The 20,698-nt window shown below is 42.6% G+C and overlaps 1 protein-coding gene across 3 annotated transcripts in view; it reads right to left on the reverse strand.

The window, feature by feature from the left end:
• Window positions 1–19,990, reverse strand: part of phc2b (polyhomeotic homolog 2b (Drosophila)) — a 43,820-nt gene extending 23,830 nt beyond the window's left edge. For all 3 annotated transcript variants that reach the window (XR_003670690.1, XR_003670689.1, XM_028406805.1), the window contains exons 1-7: window positions 19,782–19,990; window positions 10,733–11,084; window positions 7,454–7,615; window positions 7,235–7,312; window positions 6,852–7,013; window positions 5,929–6,063; window positions 5,471–5,765 (exon numbers count right to left, since the gene is read on the reverse strand). Coding sequence is in view for 1 of the 3 variants with exons in the window: in XM_028406805.1 (XP_028262606.1) it covers window positions 5,471–5,765; window positions 5,929–6,063; window positions 6,852–7,013; window positions 7,235–7,312; window positions 7,454–7,615; window positions 10,733–11,026 (1,126 nt within the window). In the remaining 2 variants the exon portion in view is untranslated. The remainder of the gene's footprint in view (window positions 1–5,470; window positions 5,766–5,928; window positions 6,064–6,851; window positions 7,014–7,234; window positions 7,313–7,453; window positions 7,616–10,732; window positions 11,085–19,781) is intronic.
• Between the last annotated feature and the right edge of the window lie 708 nt (window positions 19,991–20,698).

Here is a 20,698-nt window from a genome sequence, read left to right on the forward strand (position 1 = left end):
ATCAGGGTAGACAATCTAAACTAGCTAATCTCCCCTCATTATAGCTACTTTACTTTTATAGCTAAATGGGAAACCAAAGGGATTTGATTTGTGTATATGTGCTCTAAAAACTGGCACAGTCATTTGAGTTTAATTTCTAAAGCAGAAATCATTATCTAATGGCCATTTTTAACTGTTTGTTGGCAAATGTTGCTATCGAAAAGTGAAAATCAATTTGCATCGGTCATTTAGGCATCTTAACTCAAAGCCCTAGTAGTGGGTTTCTTTTACATAAAACAAAAACATGCAATTATTCGCAACAAGTGCCACGGTTTATCCACTTGTAACCAAGGCCCCGTTCACACTGGAGAAAGTCATTCCAGCTAGAGTAGGATTGTATCTGGATAGTCTTTAAGCTGGATATGTTCAGAACTATTTTCAAATCTGGCTATCACACAAGCGTGTCCGCACTCAATCTAGCTTAATCCGGCTTGTTTGCGGTCCTCCAATCCACTAGGTGGCACTAGGTATCACGTCGTTATTCGCCGGATTCGCTAGCCACATTTGCATTCACACCTGAGCCACATTTGAAATCAAACTGGATACAGCCGGATTCAAGGTGTTCACACTCAGAAAAAAAACATCTGGATACATCTGGATGCGGCCCTAAACCCGCTTTAGCCAGATTTATTTCCCCAGTGTGAACGGGGTACAACAGTCACATGACAAAAAATCTTTTTGCAGGGGAAACAATGGGCATGAGTACTTAAGATGATGAACAAAACATAGCTGGGAGAAACAATAAATGCTAAAAAAAACAATGTAAAAGGTGATTAAATTTGAAGGGAGGTTGGATTTCAGATTGGTAATATATATATATATATATAAAAAATATGTGAATGAAAACATTTTGATTATCACTTATGGCCGTATTATAGTGGCGTAGTGCACAAAAGACATTTTGAAGTTCTTTTCTCAGCATGGTTATGTTGGAGTGGAGGAGAGTTTCAAATGCCACACACTGCATACAAATGTGAGCGGAGCAGGGGTTTGAGGTTCAGAGAGTTTAACACCAATCATTCTCATTTTCAGCTTTTCAAATGTGAGCATACGGCTTAATCTTTTCTGGATAAAACACCATTTGAAGGAGCCACCTCGGGCTCAGGTTCATAATGAAATATGAATGTCAGACACATCAGTAAGAACAGTAATCATAGTGTACACGATGACTTGACATTTAACATTTTATATATCAAATTTAAACACTACCCTCTCCTGTAAGATAGTATCTTTATACAGATAAGTGTGACCTGCTACAAATAATCAGCTCTATTTATTTCTGTACGCTAAGAGCTGGATTTCAGGAAGGCCCTGTTACGTGCCGGTATTTGTCTGTTTTGTGTGTATGTCGGTTACGTGTGTCTCTGCCGTGAAACAGTGAAAAATGTAGATGTCTGCACAAAAGATCTTGTTTTGTAGCGTTGCCTTCACCTGTGCGCTCCTTCTTGACAGGATGTAATACTACCAGCCTGCTGAAAGGTGCACACAGAGGCACCTCTTGCCTGACTATTAGTCACAAATCGTTTCAGAAATGGCCTGTCACCACCTGTCAGTGCTGCTGTGGGTAAAAAGACATCCTGAGCTCATAAATTGGGGATTGACCCCCCCCACCCCCACCCCAAGCCGAAGACACAGGACATCAATCTTGTATTGTGGGAGTGTGTGAGAAGGAGAGTGTTCGGCGGAAGTAGCCTGAGGCAAGTCTAATATTAGAAATGCCAGAGGAAGAGACATGTAGAGCCAACTGTCCATGACACGTTTTATAGAGTTAATATTGAGTCAGAAGCCCCCCCCTCCTTCATCTCAGCTCCACCAGGAAACAACCTTATCACTAAAATCCAATCAAGTAATGAGTTACCCCTGCACCAAAGGCACAGCAGCTCCTGCTGTATGACAACATGGAGGCACATTTGTAGATGTTAATAAACCTCCCAAAAATCCAATAGTGGAAAACTGCCAAGTGCATCAGCATTTGTCTCAGATCCCCCTCGTCCCCACCCTCCTCCTCCTCCTGTTCTTTTCATGATGTTTTGTGTGGGATCGGCTCCATCTGGTTTCAAAGTTTCCCTGTGAGGCAGTAACCGCAGTCTGTGCCCTGCCGTGGAAATATAGATGTTTCTATCCAGCAGAGTTTGCGTGTGTCAGTAGTCCCTTTAATGTTACAGGATCTGCTGAAAAGTGTTTTCTTTTTCACATGGTGAGACGCAGTGGAACCCACTGACACAAGATTTGGTTAGCTGTGACGCAGAGAGAAGACCGACAGTTAATGTTGAGACTGTTCAGAGTAGAACAGGAAAAAACCGTGAAACATGCTGATTTAAATTTCACCCTCTTCTGGGCAACATGATGGTAAAATGTGCATGAAATTCGCCCAAAGTCTTGGACAATACAACATGTACCTGTAGACCTGCTGTGGCTACAAAAACAGGAAATAGACATGACATGACTTTTTTTTTTGTCAAACCAGAATCAGTCTTTAATATTATTAATCGGTTGATTGCAATTGCTTGGCACTAATTTGCTCGAATTTTTAAATTTATATGTAGCAAAAGACAGACATTTTGTGGTAAATATGAATGTTGTAAAAATGGCCATAAAAAGCTGCCTCATGTGGGTCATAATGCACCAAGAAGCATCCAGCAGCACGTCAAAGCAAAGAGCTCAGTGACTCATGAGATTCCCAGCTTGAGTCTGAGCGAAGGAGGGGGATTTCTGAATCAGTACACACCGGATACAACCAGTCCTCCCCGTACATCCTCACAACTTTCTCAAGTCTCTAATGAGGAACAGAGAAATCTTGGGAGATGAGCAAGACAGGAAAAACCATTTAAATGCTATTTCCTCCTCAAAGTCTTGGGATTAAGGCATGGAAATGACTCATTCCCACACACACATACATATACATATATATATATATATATATATATATACACACATGCAAATCTAAACAATCGAAAGTATGTGCTAAGCTACGAGTTGAAGACCTCTGCCTGTGTGTTGTTGTGTAAAGTCCTGAGTGAGGACAGTACACATTCCTTTCAGCATTTGTAGCACCAGGCCCTGGAAAATCCCTGAGTTTCCACATTCTCCGGGGCAGCCACTTAAACACATTCTGACCTACTACAACACAGTAACAGCAAACCAAATGTCACTTATCAGAACAATTCAGGATCGGGCTTAATCAACAGGAGAATACCAAGAGAAATGTTGATTGTCAGATCTAGCAGGCTTCTGTTTTTCCTGGGTATTTTCTGTTATACACACTAACATTTAGCGACTGCTGCTGGTAGCTACTCGATAATACCAAGACAAAGACATCAGCTGCATATCTTTTCATCTGTGGGCACACTGCTTTTTTGGGGCTTCCCTGCTGTGGTTTTCTGCAGTAGTTAGGCTCTTATTTACAGAGAAGACAGAAAGACGCTGAGCTGAGCCAGGCGGCCCAGCATTTGTTTCCTGCCCAACTCCAATTCGACTAAAACTGATAGCTTGTGACTTTTTAGAGAAACAGAAGCTGTATTAGAAGAAGTCAGGTCTGATTGTTCTCCGCTGAGTCATTCTGAGCATGAGTAATTTAAATACAGGATGTCCCATGATGTTGTCTTACACAAGTCTGATTATTTAGTCAATATAAAACAAATTGCATGCAAACTGCAGAGCAGTTAAGGGAAAATATTACTGTAAGAAAGTATTACTGCATTAAACACCAGCAAAAACACCTACTGACAGAGAGTCAGTACAGAGAGTGACAGAACAAAGGTGTCCATGTGTACCACTATAGGATTCCAGGTAATAATACACACCCAAGTTTATAAACAAGATCTGATATATTTTATTTACAATAAAGCCAATCAGCTTTGCTTCCTGCTGCTGAATTTGTGCTTTGTCTCTTCTATGAGCCATAATATAGTCAGTGAACATCAAAGTATCTGGTGACATAAAAATGCTGTGATTTTAGTCCAAAATTCAAAGCGCATAATGATCCGGTCACAGTCGAGTTAAATCTTGAGCCTTTATCCTAATGTGAATCCCCATCAGCAATCAGGCCTCAGCGTCTCCTCCTCCTGATCCACCGTGTATTAACTCGCCAGCATCTCATGTGCACACCTGTCCCTCGTGGCCCGCTGCTATGGCAACCCATGTTAATTTTTTTTTTTTTTTTTTTCAAACAGCATGTTGCCAGATTCTCAGCTTCCACCCTCCCTTTCATTTTATGTGAATCCATTACTGAAACAAAGCAAGACACAGTTGTGCACTGACACGCTCAGATAATCCCTACACCCCCTCCCGTTGCAAGACACACACACACCCACACACACACATCTGAACACAGACAAAAACAACAGCATGCGTTAACACTGAATTCAATGTATGAATGGTTTACAGTCATTCACATATACACTAATATGCTTCACCCATACACATACATGATGTCATGTAAGAATGAGCACCTGAAGGGGCTTATCACAAAACAAACTAGACTTAATTTGACGTAATCAGCTTGTACTGCTGGCACATTCATAACCATTCAAACTAACAGGAAAAAAAAGCTGCTGACTTTCAATTACAAAAAAAAATTGGGTTAAAAAGACTCTTGCATGGCAGTGTGCCTTTCACAGCTTCTAGTTCACAAAGCAGCTAGAGAGCAACACACTGACTTCAATACGGCTGGTTTCACCCCTTTAGTGACTGAATGGATCTGTGATGCGAGCCCTGACATGTCACAAGAACAGCCAAAGAAAAGGCTATAAAAAGTGCACGGTGTAAAAACATCTCCTCATCTGATCTTACTGTAAACACAAGAGCATATTTCTACTATATATATATCTATATGACAGCTGCCTGTAACCACAAGTCTATTTAAAAGGGTTGAAATGTACATCTGTTTCACAAAAGAAGCATATAGCAGCTGGCAGACAAATCAGCCGTTTCATTTTTCTCCCCACAAAAATGAAAACAAACTTCCTTTGGAACAATGAGTGTTAGTGTCTCTTAAACACCTTGTTTACATTGAACAGACATGCCACTTTCTCTGCAATCAGAGTCTATACAGGAGACTGATAAAGAGCAGCATGTTAACAGAGGTGCCTTCCATCTGCACCTATATAGGACGCACTCTGGCATAGTACTGACAATGGGATTGACTGAGGAGCAGGCTTGATGGCAAAACCTCAGACAGGACTGAAGTTGTAAAGTGGCAGGTGTGCAGTTTACACAGTTTCACACAAATGCTTTTTATTGACCATTGCTCAATTATTTTCTAAAATAAGGTCCATGGGGTCCACTGGACGGGTCATGGCTGCCATTACGTTAACAAGCATCATCAGAAACAACCACTGCACATATTTTTCCCCAAATAAGGCTTCATGAGGCTATCACCATTTTTTCTGCTTTGTGATAGAACATTGTCAGAAAGACAGGCTGGACTTACCTGGAGCAATGAGAGGCTGCGCATTAACAGCTGTGACACTGCGGCTCATGTTTATAGCTCGGACTTCTGTGACTGCTGCGCTGTCCCCCTTCTTCCCTCCTTCAGAGGGGCTGTCAGAGGAGCTTGTCTTCCCTCCTGTGGAGGCCTGGGTCCCTTGGCTGGCATTCTTGATCAATGAGGCAGGCTGTATGGGCACAGGGTTCTGCTTCAGACTGAGCGCCTGCAGAGTCTGTGTCTGAGAGGAGGATGATGTCGCCCCCTGCTGGCCACGGATAGCCAGATTCTGGACCTGATTCTTAGGAAAGAGATAAAAAAGGAGATTAAAAATCAAACATAACACTTTTAACAGCAAACCAATGATCAATAGTAAGCTGCTGTTAAGTTGTTGCTGTTTTGATCTTTTTATGCATTGTGTCATTTAAAAACTTTTAAATCTGTATTTATTAGGGGGTCCCTACCTGAGAGGAGGCCTGTGCAGAGCTCTCAGACTGGACAGCTGTAACTGTGGCAGCTGGGGTGAAGATCAGCTGTGGGGACAGAGGAACAGCCCGGCCCAGGCTCCTGGCCACCTGCACCAGGTTACTCTGCTGGGCCTCAAGAGATACAGATAATGTTTTATTGGCATCTTTAAAACACACATTCTGCACATTCTGGGTAACACAACTGGAAATAAATACCTTTTCACTTTATTCCTCATTGTATAACATTAGCTAACTGAGCTAAATATCCACAAAATTCTGGGGAAAAAGATTCAACTAAACTTCCAAAGGGGTTCTTGATTTCAATCGTAGAAAGATCGGAAGAAGCACAGTGACACCTCTCGAATGCACCCAAAATAAATCCTCTGGCAATCAAGTGTAAACTGACGAATATGTTTTGCTGCCTGCCTCAAACATCACAAACATCTGACAGTTGGTCATAACGAGGCATATCTGTATGCCAGCCGCACAAACTGATGGCAAACTGAAACTGACTAGCTACCCACAGCCAGCTGTATCAAAAGAGGCCCTATTCATCCCTTCAGCAACTCATTCTGTAAACATCTGGACCTTAAGCAATAGAGAGAACACCTGTGACCACCAAAAACATGTTTTCTGAGCATTAGTGCACATTCATAAACAGCTCCCACTATGTTTGTAATGAGCCCTCTGGGGCCTGACAGATTATCCTGACCACCTACTCTGGTGGCAAGCGAAGAATAAAAGCACACAGTTTTTAATGGCATGTACACACATACAAATACCAAGCCCAAAAACACACACTCACCCACCAGAGAAGATAATTTTCAGTTATTTATCCAAGGGCTGTGCATGTGTTTATGCATACATGTATGCTCATGTAAATGTGCCTGTGGCTATTTGCTGTAGGTCTGTAGTCTCACCATCTGTGCACGCAGGTACATCTGTGCCTGGCTGGCTGTGAGAGTCGGGCTGGATGGGCTGCCCAGCAGAACAGCCTGCTGGGAAATACTGGTCGGGGTGGAGCTAATGCTCTGGGCCCGGCTGATCAGCTGAGCTGCTGCTGGGGAGGTGGTCAGGTTGATCTACAGGAAGAGAGGACAGGCAGTTATCTTATTTACCTTTACAATTACGCAGATTGAAAAAAAGAAAGTCTGCTCAAAGTGTTAAGAAAAAGAGAAGGAGCACAGTGGAGCGAGCTTCAAGCATCTCATGTTCCAGCAGGTCCATGATAATCTAGTTGGACGATAATTTAAACCTAAAGAGGCTTTTAAGAGGCTGAGTCAACACTTGAAACTGCACTTACCGTAGCCTGACTAGATCCTGTTTGCTGAGATGAAGTGCCATTTTGTGAAGAGCTTTGCCGGCCAGCTGCAATACTGGCCTATCACAAGGCAGAGAAAGAAAGAAAGACCAGAGTGAACGTGTGTAACATCCACTTTGTTAAACATGTCATGCAGGACATCAACAATAACAGCAATCATCATCCCTAAACTGTGAGCATGAATTACGTTTGATGACTGACCTGCTGTACAGCAGCCAGGCTTTGCAGCTGAGCGGTGCTGAGGCTGTGCTGCTGCTGGAGGGCTGCAGTTTGCAACATCAGATGCTGCTGCTGAGCAGCATACATTTGCTGCAGGTACTGTGCTGCTGTGTTTGGCTGTCTGTGCAAGGCCTGCTGGAAGACCTGCAAGTAAAGAAAGAAAGAAAGAAAAAGCTTGCATATATTACAGGAGATAAAAGCTCTGTATCTGAAGACAGAAGAGTCCTATATTCAGACACACGGTGGCACAGAACAAGACGTCAACACCGCTGTGGGAAATGAACTGTGTGGGCGACCCGTTCCTCTGCTACTTTTCTTCTACCAAACACACACCTGCTTCACTTCTTCACATAACAACAGTGCCTTGAATTTTTTACATCTCCAGATGTCAACTAGCACCCCTCACCAAAAGCGTGTAATCTGCACTCACTGAGAAGCAGACACTACAAATAACTTATGGTAAGTTCAGTTCGTGTGATCACGTCACAAAGACATCTGCATGTTTTTCATGCTGGAAAATCTACTTAGAGCAACACTATGGACTTTTTCAGCCTCCTCCTCGACAGCGTCTGTATCGAGGATACTTTGGAGTTCTAAAAAGGACTACAGAATTTTCCTATTTTACGGCATACGTCACATCTGCCCCCCACCAAAGGATGAGGCAAGCGACGATGGAAGCGACACTGAGAGGCAGCAATGTGCTCATGGGTATCCAATCTGCTGGAAATTTACAAGAAGAAGAAGAAGGAGCAGGAAGTAAAGTTCAAAGCCAATGGCTGAAGCGACGAATGAATGAAGCAGAAATTTTAAAGTGATGAAGAAAAGAAAAGGTGGAGGACGATAAAGCAACAGCTCAAACAAGGTTTAGTGTCAGTGAGCGCTGAGAACCGCTGTTACAGCGACGCAGGTCGGTGAACATGGCGGCTTCCATTGGCCTGTGTAGCCAGACCGCTTCCAACAGACAACGGCAACGAAGCCGCGGTTCTTTTGAATGGAAGCCGGCTAATATAAGGTTAATATTGTCATTATTAACCTGCTTAAATACATTTTTAAATTCATGTATGTTTACCTGTTTAGAATGTTATTATTTTCTGCATTCATTACATTTGCGCAGAAACGCTAAAAGCTCCTCAAAGCGCACAGCGACAGTTTACAGAGTTTACGCCGGCATAACACGTTGGTTCGCTGTCAGGGGAAATGTTAATATAGGACAGACGTGTTGATAATATAACTGTTGTGTTGTTGAGTTATGAGGTTGTGTAGTTTCGCAGTGTTTTCTTGAATTCTGACATTAATGGTTTTAATTGGCAGCAGTTAAGCAGCCGGTTGTTGTCTTCCGGGTTCTGTGTGACGAGAGTGCGCGGGCTGAGAGTGACAGAGCAGAGGGGGTCTAGCTCCGGCCCACAGCAGCCTGGGTAGATTTATTCCAATACAACTAAGAAAAAGAGAGAACTGAAGTAGCCTTCTTGCGCGAGACACACAGCTCCAACTTTGAAGGAGTTTGCCGGCGGCCTTGGCTGCTAGTCAACAAAACGACAGTCAGTTACGACAGTTCGTTCATCAGACTGTAGGGGGACCCTGAAAGGAATTTCTCCAGAAACCCCATAGTGTTGCTCTGAAGCAGGGGTGGGCAATTAGTTTTTTGCGAGGGCCCTATAGACTGCCATAAGAAAAGCAAAGGGCCACATTTTCATTACATAAAAAATACAGTATTAAAAATTGGAGATCGCTGGCACAGTATCTACCTTTATAAATATGCTCTTGTTACATTGTCATCTTTGTCTTTTGCTGTCATTTGCTGTTTACTCCTCTGTGCTCACTGTGTGTGTCCATGTCTACTCTGAGAGTATGTCGGTTGTATGTTGAAACACACTCCCGCACAGCAGCACAGATAATGTGAAGATATTTTTTACAGAAGAAAACCATTAGAAACTAAAACTAATTTTTAAAAAGTATCAAATCCCAAAGTGTGCTTTTTAAGAACTGATGACAATAAAATATGTCAGCTGCAGCACCGCGGTAACAAAAAGTCTCTACAAAAAGTAGATCAGATGATGCAGTACAGCAGCGTGGAAGAGACAAGAAGGGTTGGGAAGACGTTACTGGTAATGCCGTGCCCGACAGCTCGACACTTTTGCTGCCTTTGTTTAATATTGGGTGCACGGTCCGTGGGCCGCAGTGAAGACGCAAGCGGGCCGTACTTTGCCCAGGTCTGCTCTAAGGACATCTGATTTATTTCTCATTGCCGGTGAATGAGGCTGACTTTTCTTGGTTTGTCACCTTCGAAAATGCACTGCCAAATATACTTATTTATTTAGTCATCTCTGAATGTACAGTGTACAAGCACCACATGAATGTAGACAGAAGAAGCACTGCATTTACTGAAAAAAGGCCCCAAAATTAGCCGTTTCTTGTTTACAGATGTGCATGTTTGAATGAAAAAGTATAGTAAATTAATAACATTTTATGAATAAATACTAACACAAAGTGGTATTATTACATGCACAAAGGACAAAAACTAAACCTAGTTCCTAAATCAGTGCCTGCCAGAAAAGTCTTTCTTGACCTAATTACAAAAGAACTGAACCTCTTTCATCGGAAACGACTCTCATCACCCTTCACCTCTTCAGCTGCCCTCTGTCATGTTGCCAAGTAACTAGAAAAGAAGCTGACCTGTGGTCACAGTGTCACAGGACCATCCTGACCCACTCTTCGTGAAAGCAGAGTAAAATTAGCAGTGGTTGAAAACATGCACGCATCCAGCAGCCCCCAGTGACCATAAACGACCAGCAGTGCTTTGTGCTAAGGGTGCTTCTTGGTCACAATCGTGTTTACCTTCTAACTGTCAGCAAGCTGAATTCAAGAAAAGGAGGCTTCAATGTTACAATAACCCTGCTGTCAAAGCATCGGTACTAAAAGTTGAGTGGAGCGTATTCAGGGAGAGCCTAAGTCTGTGTAGAGGCTTACCCCGAGGTCAAAGTGTCAAGAGCACTAAAGCATAAAAAGCATTCCTTCAACTTGGGCGAGATCCTGTGAAATCACCACTTACATGCGGTTCCGTCAGTAGGAAGACGAATGGGACAAGTTATATTAATTTGCTACTAATTAGAGGATGAATTTAGTTTTAGAAGTATATCGGTAACAATTTTGGCTGAATAAACACCAACAGAGGGCAGCAGTACACAGGAAAGTGTGCAAAATTGTCACACATACAACAACAACTTAGTATCAAAGCCTCAACAACACCACCAAGACACTCACCTGCACTGTTTGCCGGTCAGATATCCCACTGTAAACAGAGATCTGAGAGACTGCCTGTCTTCCTGCTGCAGTACTGGAACTACTGCTAGTGTTACTACTACTACTACTACTGTTACCACTGCTAGTAGAAGTGGTAGTAGTGGTAGTAGCAGTGTTAGAGGTGCTACTACTGCTGACAGCTAAGGTGCTAGAGGAGCTGGTGGTGGTGGTGGTGGAGGAGGAGGAGGCGGTGGTGGTAGTGGTGGTCCCGGTACCGCTGGCAGTGGAGGCAGGGGCCCCCGGCTCACTCTCCATGGTGCCCTCTGCTCTTCTCACCTTTGACCCCCGGCTCTTCTGAATGGCTCTCCTGTGCCTTGAGGAGAAAGAAGAAAAGAGAGCACATGAGGAAAAGGCCATGAAATATATGTTCTTTCAACGCAAACTCCGGAAGAGGGTTTTTAGGCAATTACACACAGCTGACAAGTGAGAAGAAAGCTGGAATCAGAAGCAAAACTAACGCACTGCAGTGCACACATGGTACACTGTGCATCAGGCATCACATAAATTCTTCAACCGCATTTAAATGCAACATTCCAAAGATATACATGTAAGGTTAGGTTAACTGGGGACTCTAAATTGGCCGTACGTGTGAGTGTGATTGGTTGTTTGTCACTGTGTGTCTTTGTGGGGCCCTGTGATAGACTGGCCCCTGACAGCCCTGTGTAGGTTGGATGGATACAGTGACAACAACTTTGTGTGTTTAAAGGTAGGGTAGGAGATTTTGAAAACTCAGTGAGAGTCAACCAGATTTCGAAAGTAAACAAACGCCCCTTTCTCTCGGAGCTCACCCCGAAGCCACGCCTCCGAATCACATGGACGCGCATTACCTGAAGACGAGCTGCGGTCTGTGACTTTGGCCATCATGCACGTACCTCTCTGGTGCGTGCAGAGCAGGAAGAGAGTGACAACCAGCCAATACTCCGCGCAGGGTCCACCCGGAGGATTGGCTGATGTTTTTAGCATTTTATAGCTTCCACAGATGATTCATATTCTTCGTTTTAATGCCAAACTGCTGAACTAATTGGCTGCTATCGGATTGTAAAGAGAAGTTACACTGATTTAACAGTTTAATTTAAAAAGTGCATCAGAATGAAATATCCTACCCTACCTTTAATAACCATGTGCAACTTTGCTTTGTATGGTAGCCCTAAAAAGACAGTCAACATTTCAACTTGTTCTTCATGACAATGTGGATTCATTGCTACTTTTTGATACCTTATGGACCAAATGACCATGATCAGTCATCCTCTAAAATCATCATAAGCTTAATTACCGGTTTTAGATAGTTATTGGTGAAGACCTAACCCTAAAATTCTGATGATATTTCACAAGCACCAACAGAGCCAAATTCTTTAGTGAGAATGGCCAAACAACATTTGAAGATGTCACCTTGAAAAGTAATCATTTGCTGTAGTCCTAGAGAGTTTGTTTTGAAAGGAAAGGTAATTTTCTTTAACAGCAGCTGCAGTCATAAAAACACATCTGCTACATCATTATCTAAAACCTGGATCTATTTCAAGAGATCTGTCAAAATGTTTGTCTCTCACCTATCCTCATAGAAACTAATACAGATTTTTGTAGTACAACTTTACATCATATTGTTAAGGTATAGTCTAACTGCAATGCTAGAGCTCACACCTCTACTATTAGCAGAAAAAGATATGTTGTCTTGTTGACTACAACTGGGTGCAATGTTGTAAGCTGCGGCATGACTGGAATCTACAGGAGGTGAGCATTTTTTTGTACACACAGGTACCACAGACATACTAAATCTGAAACAAGGAGCCTGTTTACAGACAAACTCAATTTCTGGCACACTACGCAATGCGTCTGCCATATTGAGCAAAACAGGGATAAGGGAGAACACAGCTGGTTACAGAAGCCCACAAAAATGCAATTTAGGAAGCTAATGAAATCCAGCGAGTTTAGCATAAAAGGAAGAGTAGCTGGATGACATTGGGGCCACCCTAAATCACATCTTAAACAATAGAACAGTTTCATGTTAACAGGAAAGCAGACATTTGGTGAGAGTTAACTGGGAAGGGCAGTAGAGGCGTTAAATATAAAAACATAAAGCCAAGCCACGAGTACAAACGTTGTCATTAACCTTTGATGTATTAAAAATGAAATTTCTGTCACACAATGTATCTCAAACTTGCAATTCTATTTCTTCTTGCAGTTATGAGCATAGGAATGGATGATTTAGGCTCCTTCCATGAAAGCCTTTTTAAGACTGGTCCCCTGATGCACTACAATCCATTAGCAAGGAAGGAAAAAGGTTCAGAGCTCCCCAGACAGATGAGATGGAAGAGGCCCTTAGCCTGGCAGGTGAAAAGATGTGAAGAAGATGGGAGGACAGAAAGTCTCAATTCTCAGTGAAGACAAAGAGGTTATATTAAGTTGTTTAACAAAAAAAAAACTGACTTTAGAGCACTTCGAGATTTTTATTCATGAGTGTTTTTCAGTGGTGGAGTCAAACAGCATGACAACTGGTGTAACAGACCAGAAAAGAATAGCTGAGCGGTTGGAATTTCATGCCTTGAGGTTAGAGGTGTCCACATTAAGCTGTGGTGACTCCGAGGGAAAGAGCATGTGAGGGGTGAAGGTTGAGTGAGCAAGGTTGAGGATTTTAAAAGGGGCTGGATTGAAAAGAGGGTGTGATGGAAGTAATTAAATAAGGAGCAATGCTGCCGCCATGCTGCAATTCTTAAGCTATTTCCTCCTCCTACTCATTATTCTTCTGAGCGGATTAGGGGGCCAAAGAAAAGCTCTATAGCCCACTTATGCAACAAAGGAGACTTGGAAACAAACTGCAATCTCACTGAACCATATGTTATTCCTTAAAATGGCAAAAACAGATCAGCCACAAATAGCCCTAAATGCTTGAGCAAACAAAGTGAGCGAAAAGCTGGAATTTAGATTTGACTGTAATTTGTAGAATGGCACATGCTTTAATAAAAACTTTAGATGCAGAATTAGAAAGACAGAACAGTCAAATTAGGAAAAGTGCAATGGAGCAAAAATCTGAGATCTCGCTGCACGAAAAAATAAAAAACAAAACCCACCCAAAAGTCCATTACATTGGGGATTTGGCCATTTTGTGACGTTAATTAATTTAATTTTCTAAATTTAACTTCTACTTATCGGTGGCTGTGAAATAGATTCAATCCATTCACCCAGAGTGTGTTTCAGCCAGAGTGGGGTTCAGATTGGGTTGTAAACAAAGCACCGCTGCTGCCAAAGCTTGCCTGCTTGCTCGTATGCTGTCATTAGCCCACATCCAGGGTCTGCTTTCTATTGCATCCTTATGTGTGGAGAGGGGAGGGAATCCCCTCTGGTAATGATGCCTTCAAATCCTGTCCCTCTGAGAGGAGTCACCCATCCATCAGTAAAGGGGTGCAGTGGTGAACACCCCCACCCCAACTCCAATTCTAATCCCACTTCCACATCTACAATCTGGCACTAGGAGTTAGGGGGCACGTTGTAGCAGCACCAGCATCTTGCGAAACATTGCAAAAAAACTCAGCCAACACCACAACAACAAGAACGATTTCAGAGCTTTGCGCCCCATCATGAGAGAACATATTGATCCACTGGTGCTGGCATTACAAGACCACAAGAACTGACTGTCAGATTTGTGTCTGGAGGATCTGCACAGCCAGCAGGATGATGAGAGCTGTTGAGAGACTGTCAGACAGACTGGCTGTCTCTACAGAGCTTACATCACAGCAATGAAGTGCAGGAGCCTCCATCAGTGGCCATCCTTGACTCCACGTATAGGACACCTCTGATGACCCACATTAAAAATACCACAAGAACGCATTTGTCAGCTGCACAAATCAATTGATGTGCGATAATGGCTTTAATAGCCAGACATCCATAATGCAATGTATTTCTGTGTATGTTTATGTGTGTGCATGCGTATGAGTGGAGGGATGCCCTGCTGCTGAGACAAAGCCCTGTAACCCTGGTGCTCCTACCTCCTCCGACACCCCCAACGCGATGCAGGGGTATGATGCCCCATCCCCCGGGAGCGTGCTGTCCTCCTGTAGGATGCTGCTCCTCTTTGTCTGCCTGACTGAGTGGCTGGCTGGCTGGCTGACTGAGTGAATGACTGAGCGTGTGCGAGGGTGTTTCTGTGCTATATCCAAACCCCCCCCCCCAGCCCCTCTTGTCTACCCCCAACACACAGCGAGCTCGTCGTCCCAGCATCGACACCCCAGTCCACCAACCAGGCCACGGCCTGCCTCCTGATTATGTGGTATCCTAGCGACAGCCAACAGGGTGCTTATGGAATCCCCGTGCAGAGCTGCGTGCTGATTGGACACTAAGATCCTCTCTAATGAAGATGATGGTAATGATTTTACTCCGTCTCTCCCCTCCCCCTAAAATGCTGCCTGAATACAAATTTTTTTTAAGGATGCATAGGCCCTCTTATACAGACTGTAATCATCATTACCTAAATTATTTTTGAAAAGCTGCACCCAAGGTAATGAGCTATTTCATTAAAATTATAGCCTTGAAATGACATACTTTGTATTTTGTTTAATGTCTAGCTCAGCTGAAAACTGAAGGCTCCAGGTCAGTGCCTCAGTTCTGACTTAGTTCTAAAGCACATGTGGTAAAACCTTTAGAGAAAGCACCATTTACACAAATGGTGTGCATCTCCAAATGGGCCAATTTTGTATCATTCAGGTAAGGACTGAAGCAGCAACTGAATCTCTAACTTACTATCAGGGCAGTAATTAACATCCTGACCGACGCTGGATCTGACAAAAACTTAAAACAAAATTGTCCCTTAATTGTCCTAATGAGGCACCATTAACACAGGTAATGCTAGAACCTAAACATGGCCACCACCACCTATTAATCGAAATTACACAAATGAAATGCAAAACAAGAGCAGAAATGTTCACACCCCTCATAAAAGTGAAATGGAATAGCTTTGCAGCTGGATTCAAACCTCTCTTTAATGACAACAGAATTCATTTATGTGGAATAGGCAAGATAAAACCAGAGGGTAATGGCATACTTATAGTCTGCCCCACCACATTAACATGCCACCAAACTGTCTGGCTGTATGAAATGTAGCCATTTGAGCCTTTTGCTGGTGAAAAGTCGTATTGATTGGGGCCAACCATGCATGCACTTCATTGATTATCATCTTCTCATTAGCATATAGATTAGCTTGTGGCGCAGCCAGGAACGCAGGCCTGGAGTCTGACACTAACGCTAACAGAGTTGAGCAGCAGAGCGGGTCAAAACAAGAAGGATGGGGTGACTCAATTTGATATGAGCTATTTGATGATGGACCTTAAGATGTGACAGCCCAGAACCCAGGATTAGTAAAAGAACAAAGCAGTTTAAGTGAAAGGGGGGGGGGGGTGGTCCAGTAAGAGGCTTTAAAACAAACAAACCCCACCTTTTGTTCAAAGGGCATTCAAGTTCATTATCAGTTTTCAAACACTGATGCACTGCACAAGCTGTTTTAGGGCAAGAATATAAAAATAACTCACTGAGACGATTGTCTGTTTGTGTACTCAAAACTTGCTTATACGTTTGAAGTGGCAAAGCAATGCATTGGTGTAAAAGCAAATAGAGAAAAACTGGAAAAAAAAAGAATCCAAGACAAATTTTAAATCTGACAGCAAGTCATTTCTTCCCCAAAGGAGTTAAATGCATTCATTTAATGGGTCTGTTTATGCCTGTGTCTTCAAATTTAAACACAGACAATTATATCACACAGTGGAGATGTAACATTTTGCAAAAGCAATTTCCCCCTGGGATTAATAAAGTATTTCTGATTCTAAAAAAGAACATCCTGTAAAGTCCCTTTCACACTGAGCAAAAATTCCACAAACACCTGGCTTTTGTCTGAAACAGGAAAGGGAACATCGGTTCTGTAACTGTTTTATAGTCTCAGCCACAGATTCTGTCCAGACAGGATTCAGTTCAGTTATTCAGAATGCTACTATGTTGGTGCATCCATGAAAGTTCCTTTTTTAGCATGTTAATTTAATTTTAATTTAATAATATCAATGTGTGTTTTTATTTGAGTGTAAACAGGGTATTAATGAAAGATCTGTCATCCTTTATTGTCAACAATAATTCTGATAGCATTTACCCACACCCGATGTCTTTTTATCAGGAGGTGACATCCACACAATAAAGTTACAGTAAGAGCATAGGAGGCCAATGAAATAATTAAGCTGTAGGAAAAACATCTACATTTTATTTTACTGTGTTAAGTTAATATCCAATTGGTCTACAAAGCAGCATTTCCTTGGAGGACTCTTTGGTGATGCTGGGATCATCCCCTGAGGCTGATGATAGTTGATGGGCCTTGTCCAAACACAGCAAGCAGGGCACTGCCTTTGTTAGAGTGTGTAAGACAGAGATAGTCCCTGATCCCGGGGCTAGATTGGTCAGCTAGCCGTAATTGAGCCATCTGACTCAGTCGGACCTTGCCTTCCACAGCTGAGTAGACCCGTACAAAGAGGCTCTGGCTGCTTTCCAGGTTAAGTGTGCTGAGCGTGTGTGTGTGTGTGTGTGTGTAATTCCTGCACGTGAAGCCTCACGCTGTGAAGATACAAAACACTTTCACTTGACTTTCCCCGAGAGGCCCGTGGCCCTTTTTCCTCTGTTCTGTGTGCTTCATTCAGTACAGCCTTAAACCCTGTAAGGTGAAAGCTGCTCCACTAGATGCTAAAAATCGCCTGGGCTGTTTTTAACGTTCAAAACAATAACATGAGAAGGCAGTTAGACTGAGAGGGTGCAGCACAACTGACAGAATGAAAAATTCTTTCTCTGATCTATAAATATCACAGTTTAATAGTTTTGGCAAAGCTTGCAGATTAGCAGCGTGCTGCAATCCAGACTGTTCTATCAAAGCAGTCTCTCTGGTGTGTTTCACACAGAGAAAAAAATAGGTCAGGTATGAGTGCAGATGAGCAGCAACACACAGAAGTAGTGCTTTACTCCCTTCCATCAGAAATAAGTTCTTTAAATTTATATCAAGTGCCAGCAGTGACCTAGACAGACATGAAAAGTCGGACTGATCCAAAGGATCACAGAGAAGCCCCATAATCACTGGACTCACTTTTTTAGCTTAGAGAGCTGAGTTCTGTGTGTATTTCCTTTATTACATTTCTCGATTAAGTTGCTGTGTTCAAAATGACACAGACCTCTTATATTATGAGATCAGAACTGATGAAAAGCTCTCTTTTCATTTCCACATACCTTATTCACTTAATAAATAAGCCGCATTCTGATGGAAACACCACTCAGTGCTCAGCCTCAACCATTAGGCCAGACGGAGCTTTGAACTGATCTGACATCTTGTGAGAAAATTCTGATATGTAATGAGATATAACAACTTCATTCATATTGGCAGGACAATATTTATTGCAGGCAACACTCAACAAAAAAGAATCATTTGCACCTTTAAATGGAACCTGACACACCTCTGGTTTTTAGTCCAATCAGTCCAAAAAAAAAATCAGTCTAATCATGATCCAATAGTACTGCAGAGACAAGTGAATGTAACATGGGTATAGCTGAATGAGCGCTGGGCTTATTTCAAATGTAAATGATCACATGTCTAAAGTAAACATGGGAACATTTTCTGTGAAATAAACAAATCAGCCTTTTCATATAAATATTTGACTAACAGCTCCATGCTTTAGATCAGGTGCCAGCTATAGAAATGGATGTGAAAGTAATTATTTCTGATTCTATTTTCCCTGGCTGATATAGAGGAGGCGCACTATTCCATAATAACAGCTTGCAGTGCTTTTAAGCAGATAAAACCTGCGTCTCCCTGCAATTAACCCCGGTAGCCTTGAGAAAAATCTATGAGTTTTTTTCACTGAACCTGTTGCTTCTTTTTATGCTTGAAATAAGCAAATTACTTGGCACGATCTCGCCCTTTAAAGAGGGGAAAAACGCTTAATAAAAATACGGCACGATGACAGGAGTGTTAACTTTTACTGAACTTTAGAAAACAGGCAATTAAATGCAGCAACTGTGTCTGTTGGATCAAACATTTAGATATTTATTATTTTGCATATTATTTCTGATACAACCGAGTGTCTGCTAAACTGAGATAAGAGTTAAAATATAAGTCAAGTTCTTTGTTTCTGTTATAGGGCCACAGGATTTTTTGGATAGACAAAGCTACCTGAATAAATCTCTTTGAGCTGATGGAAATCATAGAATTTTAATGATGCATTCCATAGATAAAACAACAAAGGAAAACACTGGCAAACTAATCCATAATGGAGAGAGTGAGCAAGCACACACACTGCTGTCGGGGTGTGTAAATATCACAAAAGAGCAAGTCAAGTAGCCCATGTCATTGCATCGCTACTTTTTTCCCATCTTTTTGGGTTATAACTGTGGTTGTACTGCTTTATTATGCCTACATACATAGTAATACTGCGTTGTTTATTATCCTACTCACTGTTGTTGTGGTTTATGTGCAGTTTTAGGATTGCCAGTTATCAATCACTCCACTAATCAATGACCTTCACTTGTGGATGTGAGCGCCTCCTCCTGTGTGTCAAAGGTCATCACCAGTGGGAATCATTTCCTTCAGTAATCACCTAGCTAACTTTAACCAACATATTCAATGTTAACACTATAATCAATGAAAAAGGGGACGTTGCTGTTACCCTCAACTTTACATTAGCTAATTTGATCCATTCTTGCTGCCACAGGGTTCTATTACAACACTTGCTAACATTAGCTGCATGTAGGTTTACCATCATAATGCTGTGGATACATGAGGTAAACTAAACTTAGCTGTGAAACTACCGTCAAAGTTAGCAAGCGAGCTAGAAACAGACGCTGCTGTCTGCTGATGTGTTGTTGTTGGGGGGGCATTAGCGACATTAGCTTGAGCAACCGATTAACCTCACGGATTCCAACACACAAACAGTAACGTGATCCACGTTACCGATCATGACATCCCGTGCCGAGAAGCAAAGAAGTAAAACAAACGTCGCCTTACCGTTGTCGTAAACCGCGCTGCCTCGTTCCTCGTTCTGTCCGCTCCTCCTCGGTGTTGACCCTGATATTCTACACCATTTCTGGACGGTGGCTCGCTGCGCCCAACAGGCTCGGAGAGAGCAGAGCGAAGCAGCAGCAGCGGCGGCGGCGGCGGCCGAGGAGCAGAGCCGAGCCGAGCTGAGATGGGCCGAGGAAGCAGCTACTCTTACCATTTGCATTCCAAACAGAGCCACGTGACCCAGAGCTGTCCAATGAACATGCCAGTGTGACATTTGACCCCACCCCCTTCTTCTGTCATTCAGCATTCCTCTTTTTGGTTCCATGCGCCTGTCAAGTGGCGACCGCTGTCCTGGTCCCCATGGTAACAGCACGGCTTTAACCCTTGCACTGGGTTTGTTTACATTGGGATCCACGAATGTTTGTTTTGTTTTTTTTTTCCCTAGGTATCTCTCAAGAAGTTCAGTTCTCAGGAAGTTTTTTTAAATTTTGTTTATTTATTTATTTTGAAAATTCTGTATATCTGATTAGTATAACACAGACTGGACACTGTGGTGCTGTTGAGAAATAACTGGACAAACTGACACAACAGGGCACAACTTTGTCCTGGACTTTCCTCCATGCATTCGGTGGAGGTAGTGGGTGAGATCAGGATGTTGTCAAACATCAGACAGCTCCTGTCCTCCTCTGTATGCGACTCTGGCAGCCTTACAGATGGCTTCTTTGGCTGTGCACCACAATGCTGAATCCCATATATTATCCTGAATATTATACGTATTTTATTGTATGTGTACAAACCTGTAGGGGAGACCGGGGCTTGTTGTCACACTTGCAATAACTTGACCACAAAGGGGGTCTACTCAAAAGTGGAATACTAGTTTTGTATTTAAACATAATGTGATGTCACATCCCTTCTGGGGA

This window comes from Parambassis ranga, chromosome 5 (assembly GCF_900634625.1).
Source record: "Parambassis ranga chromosome 5, fParRan2.1, whole genome shotgun sequence".
NCBI classification, from domain to species: Eukaryota; Metazoa; Chordata; class Actinopteri; family Ambassidae; genus Parambassis; species Parambassis ranga.